General features: G+C 43.7%; 1 protein-coding gene across 5 annotated transcripts in view; it reads right to left on the bottom strand.

Moving 5' to 3' along the window:
* The window catches only part of scube1 (signal peptide, CUB domain, EGF-like 1), a 121920-nt gene that overhangs the window by 17692 nt on the left and 96964 nt on the right, over window positions 1-7264 (bottom strand). For all 5 annotated transcript variants that reach the window (XM_032505297.1, XM_032505296.1, XM_032505295.1 and 2 more), the window contains 3 exons: window positions 3925-4047; window positions 1073-1189; window positions 41-163 (listed from right to left, as the gene is read on the bottom strand). In XM_032505297.1, coding sequence (XP_032361188.1) covers window positions 41-163; window positions 1073-1189; window positions 3925-4047 — 363 coding nt within the window. The remainder of the gene's footprint in view (window positions 1-40; window positions 164-1072; window positions 1190-3924; window positions 4048-7264) is intronic.

A 7264-nucleotide genomic window follows, 5' to 3' on the forward strand; every position in this document is an offset into this window, starting at 1 on the left:
CACACACACACACACACACACACACAGAGATGGTGCTTACCAATGCAATCTTTTTTGTTCCAGTGGAGTTTCTGTCCAGGTGGACACACACACTCGTAGCCTCCCTGGGTATTTATGCAGCCGTTCTCACAGCTCCCGTTACTGATGCTGCACTCATCAATGTCTGAGACACAACCACAGACAGTGTTATAGCCATAAAACATTATAATTACAACTATAAGACATATAAAGGTGGACAATTGATGTGATTCTATAGTCCTTTACAAACAAACATCCCCATACCTTTACATTACAAGTAAGTGGACTGTATTTATATAGGCCTTAACAACTACTCAAAGCAATTTCACATAGTACAACTCTGGGTTCAGTGTCTTGCCCAAGGACATTTCAGAGATCGAACCACCAACCTCACGATTGGTAGGCATCTACTCTATCACCTGAGCCGCAGTATACCATGTTAGCTGTTCAAAATCTGACATGACAGTGTTCGGCGCAAGCACTCAAGTGAAACTTTTTCTTAATTGTCATGTTATAAAAATGTGAAATAATGAATACATAACGTAATGTCAGCATCGGATTAAATTTTTCAGAAAAGGTTTTAATAAACGCATACTTATGGCTTTCAAATAAACTTTTTCAATTTTGTTGACAGCAAAAGTTGTGACAGCTGTGATTGTGCTCACGTTTCACCTTTCAATCAGTGATGTCAGTCAGTGGAACAGCAGGACAGTCAGAACTGTACTGAGCTACAGGTGTGTGACACACACACACACATACACACACACACACACATACACACACACACACACACTCACTCAGGGAGAAGTTATTCAGAGGAACTGGGGTGTGAGGGAGCTTTCAGCAGCAGCCGTCTGCACACGCTCAGTGACCCCTCACCTTCACACCCTGAAAAGCATTTCCCTTTCAGACGCATGCATGCACACCAACACGCACATTTGATCCACTCTGTCACACACACACACATACACACACATGCACACACACTTTGGCTGTGTCAAACAGCTAGTTCCAGGCCCGTTTGCGAGTTCAGGTGTTTTTCTCATGCTCTCACCTCCACAGTGAGTGAGGCCGTACAAGATGTATCCTTTTTTGCACAGGCACTCAAAGCTGCCAGGGTAGTTGATGCAGGTGTGGTCACAGGTTCTCTCAAAGGAGCATTCGTCAATGTCTGAGGGAGACCAAAGAGAGACAAAACTACTGAGAAATACTGGAGACAGTGACTGCAAGACACATTATGATCCGTGACTAATCAAATTCGCTGTTTCTGTGGGGTTCTTATTCACATCAATACAGGGCTGCCCTCTTGCAGCCAGCATCCAGTGGCCATTAAAAAACCTTTTAAAGGGAAACACCCCTGATATTTCACATAAATACCATCATGGTTAGTACAACTCATCCTAAGAACACTTGTTTACTCTTGTGTGTATTGTATCTTTTGTGGCTGAAATAATAAATAAACCCAGATTTACCCCAAATGTAGTAACAAATGTAACAGTAAGCCTGTGTTTGTGTTTGTGAAATGTCTGATCTACTGTAGCACTTAAAAAAAAACGAAAGTGACAGTCTGGCAAATACAAGTCAAGGTTTTAGTAATTGAGTAGATATGGATCAAAACATATCAGGGATTCTGCATCAGTTCAGAAAATTCTTACATACCACGTTTATCATGATGTGTGCCCTTTAAATCAGTCAAATGAGAAAACACGGGTTTTGTTCCATTGCATCGATGGAAGCAAAGGTCAGCGGGATGAGTGGTTCACAGATATTGCAATGTTAATGACTCATTTATGGACTAAAGAGGCCATCCCATTAATCACAGTGGACAGTAGGGTAAACAAACACGAGTTCCACACTAAACTAGGACAAGAGCTCGTTCTAATAAACCATTCCGGAAAAACTCCACTGGACCAACGTTGAGACGGCTCACACTCACTGTTGCGTCAATCTGTGTGTGTGTGTGTGTGTGTGTGTGCGCACGCCTGCCTGCGCATGTGTTTATGTATACATGTCCAGCACCAAGTATTATTAACCTATCAGGAATGGAGGCCAGCGTTTCAAGCTCACCTGGTTTATTTCAGGCTGTTCCGCGCAGCTTTACAGGGGCTAAAAATACGACATGTTATAATGGAGTTTGTCATGTGGAGGAAGTTGTTAAGGCCTGGATGTTGGCTCCGTAAATATTCCAGGCAACTGTTCATGTGAGGGGTTAGGAATAACCTGCCTGTTTGGAGCTAGCTCACAAGCAGGGTTTACACAAACTTATCCGGGAACATATATAAAATAAACGTTGTTTCTGGTTTGGCTGAGGTGTTTTGACGGTGTTTGCTGACATTTATCTAACTGCTCTCTCTATTGCTCTGCCTTTCTAAACTTTTAGAATGGAAGAAATAACTTATGCAACTATGGCAAATTAATCTTTCTGCTTTGGTTTCGTAGCCAGTTCTGGCAAAGACTCTAACACTGGCATGTAGTGTCTCACCAGGAGCTATTTTCTCTGGAAAAGCTCGACGGCACAGAAAGAACTGCCATATTAAACATAATATTTCATTTGAAGGTCATGTTGAAGCTGAACAGTCTGGCTATCTCACCTGATGGGATAAACCTGGCATGGTACAGTGGCAAAGGTGTGTCAGAAACACGCACTGGCGCAATGTGGCTACCAACACCCAACAGCACATTAAAGAATCCGAACGCACCGCCAAAGCGTACACGCTTGGTGGTTTTGGGCCTGGGACTGAAGCACCTCGGGGTTTTGATGTTAATACACATCATTTAATGTTTATCTGCTCTCCCGTCTCGCTTGCTGAAACTTGAAACCAGGAATCTACTTTTGGTCGTACAAACATAACCGCTGATTGCCAGGAGGCTTTGCATGTACACTACACACCCAGCTGCAACACACTAGATGATATGACTGTGCAGGCTTGACCTTATCTCACTGAATGTATTTACAATGAACAATGGATTTACACACATTCAAATTATTTGTCTCCTGTGAGTCCAGTCGGTCCACTTGGACGTTAGCCTGGCGTATAACACAAGGACTGCACAAACCTGATGGACAGTGTATATTTCCTCTAGACTCATATACTGTGGGACCAGTGTATGCCTAGATCCCTGGAGATCTAATTGGTTTTCTCATCTGACTCTCGCACAGACGCAAACTTGCTCTGAAGATCCAGCTACCCATTCACATAAATATTTCCCTGCCCTGATGCTTTTATCCAAGATAGGGACTTTTTATGTGTGAATGAACTAATTCACCAGTCCAGCAGATGGCATCAAACAAAAGTGTTTAATAGCAAGATGGCAGGGTTGCTATATTATGGCATGGTTTATGCAGTGTTTTACTGCATATATCATGCAGTGATACTATCCTTAAAAAAGACATCAAAATTAAAGGTGCTGTGTGTAGTAGAAACTACGGTGGCCTTCAGGTAACCTAAAAATGTGAAAGGCCTCTCTAGAGCCGGTGTTTGTCCATTCTTGGACACTGTAGGAACATGGTGTTGCAACATGGCGGGCTCCGTGGAAGAAGACCCGCTTTCTATACAGATATGAAGGGCTCATTGACAGAAACGGAAACACGGTTATTGTTTCAGGTGATAATACACAAGTGACAGAACTCTGATTCACAATTGTCAGATTGACAGCACTCTAGTCTATAGGTTTTGGGATGGGCAATCATATTTTAAGGGGGCTAAGAGCCTGTAACCCAATCTAGCTAAATATTCCCCACTGCTGGGTCATAAAACAATAAGTCTTTAAGTTATGGCAGGTGAAACCACAGGGACTCAACATTCAATGTGTATCTAGACCTGAGTGCTGGGTGATACCCTGAGCCTGATAGCAGCACTGATGACACAGAGAGAATCGTAGTGATTGACAGCCGCAGTCACTGACCTTCGCATGTCCGTTCATCAGTGAGCAGTTTGTGTCCTTTCTGGCAACTGCATTCGAAGGATCCCACTGTGTTCCGGCAGAAGTGATCGCAGCCTCCGTTGTTCTCCTGGCATTCGTCGATGTCTGGGTTGAGAAGTTAAAAGAATGGAAAGCAGAAGTTAATGTCAAAGCTCAACCCATGATTTGGACGTTGACCTGAGTCCGACTGATTCACATTGCAGCTTTGTTTGGCGTGGAAATGCGGCCTTAGGCGCCAATTTCTAAAAAAAAGTTCCCATTTCTACTATGTAAGTGACCCAATTTAAAGATATATTCATCTATTTAATCCACTTCTGTTGTCTTATAATAGACTTCGCTGACTCTACTCTTCGTTTTTTATTTTCATTGTCTTTTTCCAAATAAGGTGCAGTGTTTCATCATGGTGTGTGTACTAGAGGGGTAGTGCTTGTTTAACAGGGCTCCAGCAGGCAGCGTGGATCAGTCCTTGGAAGTTTAGCTTGGGGCTTTTTCACAGGGATCCCACTGTCTTATTTCATGATACGCTAGTTACCTGGAACTAATGGAGTCTAGCTGCTCGGAGAGAGGAAGAGGAAAGACAGAGACTTTTCATGCTCCTTACCTTTGGAGGGTGGGTGTTGGCCAATGAAAAAGGTGAGTGTCACCTATTAATGTCTGCTGTTAACAATGCCGTTACTGAATGTATCTGCAAAAACTAAAGATTTTTGGCAACCAAATGATTAATATAAGAGAACACCTTCTAGGAGACAGGTTAGCTTTTTTCATCATTTGAGTTTAATGATCAGACAAAGAAGATTGACTTTATGTCCCAATTAAAAGTTAGGAAAAGGTCAAAAGTGAAGGATGAAGAAACTCGTAAAGATTCAGGGAAGCGTCATTAAAAGCCCATGACAACAGGTTTTACACCCTAAACCTGCCTGTGGATCTACGAACTAAGTGAAAACAAAGACATGTGGTCCCTTAGTGAAACAAACACACACACACAGGTCTGAGGTCCAGAGAGAGATAGTCTGCTAGATCCCTGTGGATTCAAACCTGGATACCTGAGCTCTAGTCCAGGTGTGCTGCAGCCATCCAGAGGCACAGATACTAAGATAATAATAAGGCAAAGGCAATCGCCCCGAGGAAGCATGTACAATGCCAACCGCAAACCTGCTGGAAGATCTGGCTTCTCAAACTCCAATTTGACTCATTCCCTCGCCTCATGCAGCCTACAGTGCCCTCAGATGAACCCAAACTCCAAAATCACGTCTGTCTATGTCTATGGCATTTTCTTATGAACACATTTTACGAGTCCTTATCGCTCATTTAGGAACTGTACTCTCTCCAGATCATGGAAGTTTTTGTCATCATCTTTTAGACAACATATTCAGAATTGAAGAAGGGCAAGCAGAAAAGATCAAGCTGGAAAGATTTGGAAAGTGAACTGGCTGAGGGTGGAGGAGGGGAGCAGGAGCAAAGGAGTAGTAAGAGGGGACAATAGTCTGACAGATTACACTGGCTAAGCCCTTTTTGATTGGTGCTCTAAGTGATGAAAACTGGGAGGGATTAACACCTAAGCCCTTGAGCCGGGAATAAGTCCGGCAAGACACCACGGAGCGAGGGAGAGGATGGAGATGAGACAAGACGGAGAAGAAGAGGGAGGAAAGTGGGGAGAGAAATGAGACGAGAGAGAGAAAGTATAGGTTCAGGGGAAGGGAGAGAAGTGAATTAAAGGAAGGTCTTTTATTTTCCTCAACTTTCAGCGTTTCTTAGCAACACTAAAACACATTTCACTCTGAAACCCTTTAACTTTTTTTGCACTTTGGCAATCGATACTGGCACGGCAACAAAACAACCCAGGCCCATGATTGGACAATCACTGTTTGGGAGAGGTTCAGCATAGGAGAGCACTGATGCTTCTGCAGAACTTTTCGTCGTAGCCTACTTAAGGTTTATACTTGTGCGTTGGTGTCTGCGTCGGTCTAGCGTATCTCTTTAAGAGAATAGCGGGGCCACCATGTGTGGAAGTGTGGGGAGTGTGTGGTAGAGCGAGTGAGAGAGTTTCTCCCCTGTGTTTTCTGATCACGGTGGGAAATCTGTAGCAGGACAAGTTGACCCTCTCCTTGATTTCATGTTGTTTATGGAAAAGGAGAATAATAATGACTAGGGGGAACTGCAATGCTACCAAGACACGGCCAAGTGGACCAATCACAGTTGTTGTTTTAAAGTAGGGTCCGTATGTACACGTACCTACGTACATGCCTACGTAGGCGTCAATTTAACGCAGGAGCACATATTGGCCTTTAGTATGCAAGTGTGTAGCTTGATCAATTCAGACCCAGCAATTATCAGGGTCAAGAGAAGGTGGCAAGAGCACAGAGTGGTCCAGTTAACACACACACACACACACACACACACACTTGAATGGCTCTCAGTGTAGCGTGATAGGAGCCCTTATAAAACAGCCAGTAACTAAGCCACTGTGTTTTTCCGTCAGGGTAGACTCTGGCCTCCCTCGCCTGATCCTTTCACTCTGTATCCTCAGGGAGCTTCTGCTGAATGAACTCTTCATCTAAATATGGAGCCGAGGCAGGAATCCACAGCGAGCTGGCTGTGCGCCGTGGCAAAAATGTAGTAAACTGTATGTCCCGCTGTGCCCTGTCAGCGGCCTTTTAATGGGATTGTCACTCCATCTGGCTTGGCTAAAACGGATTTCCCCGTGGCTGGCAGGAAGAAAAACAAAGCTTTTTTTTTTTTTTTTTAAGGAGAGCACGACAGGTAAGGGCATTCAAGTACACTATAACATCCCAAAATGTGATGTCATACCAGGAAAGGAGCATTTAGATTGAATAGCTCCTCCTGATTTCTCTCTTCCAGTTACCTCCTCTTGACTTTTAAACCCCTTTGATTCCACTTTGTCCTTCCTCCTGCCTGACTCTCTTTTGTTACTCCTTGTCTAACCTGCAGCAACGTCTGCCAAAGGATTCAAATCAATCATGGCGGTGTTCCTGTTCTTTTGGTTGACATGCTGACAGTAGCTGGTGGGGCTGATCTCTATCTGTGAGACAGCAGGAGCGATGGATGCCTTTCTCCTTTCAGGTTACACTGTACACTTGCCAACCCTGAGACTACAAAAGGAAAAAGATTTCTTTTCAAGACCAGGACAATTTGAGTTTATCTTTTCCTTCATCTTGTGAAGTGCAATGAATTAGATAACAAACATATGGCACAAAAAACACAGAAAGAAACGCTTCAGGAGTTGAGGAAATGTGGATTCTCAAATCAGGCATGTTGGCAAGTAAGACACGCACACACACACACACACACACACACACACACA

Source organism: Etheostoma spectabile, chromosome 23 (genome assembly GCF_008692095.1).
Source record: "Etheostoma spectabile isolate EspeVRDwgs_2016 chromosome 23, UIUC_Espe_1.0, whole genome shotgun sequence".
Classification (NCBI taxonomy): domain Eukaryota; kingdom Metazoa; phylum Chordata; class Actinopteri; order Perciformes; family Percidae; genus Etheostoma; species Etheostoma spectabile.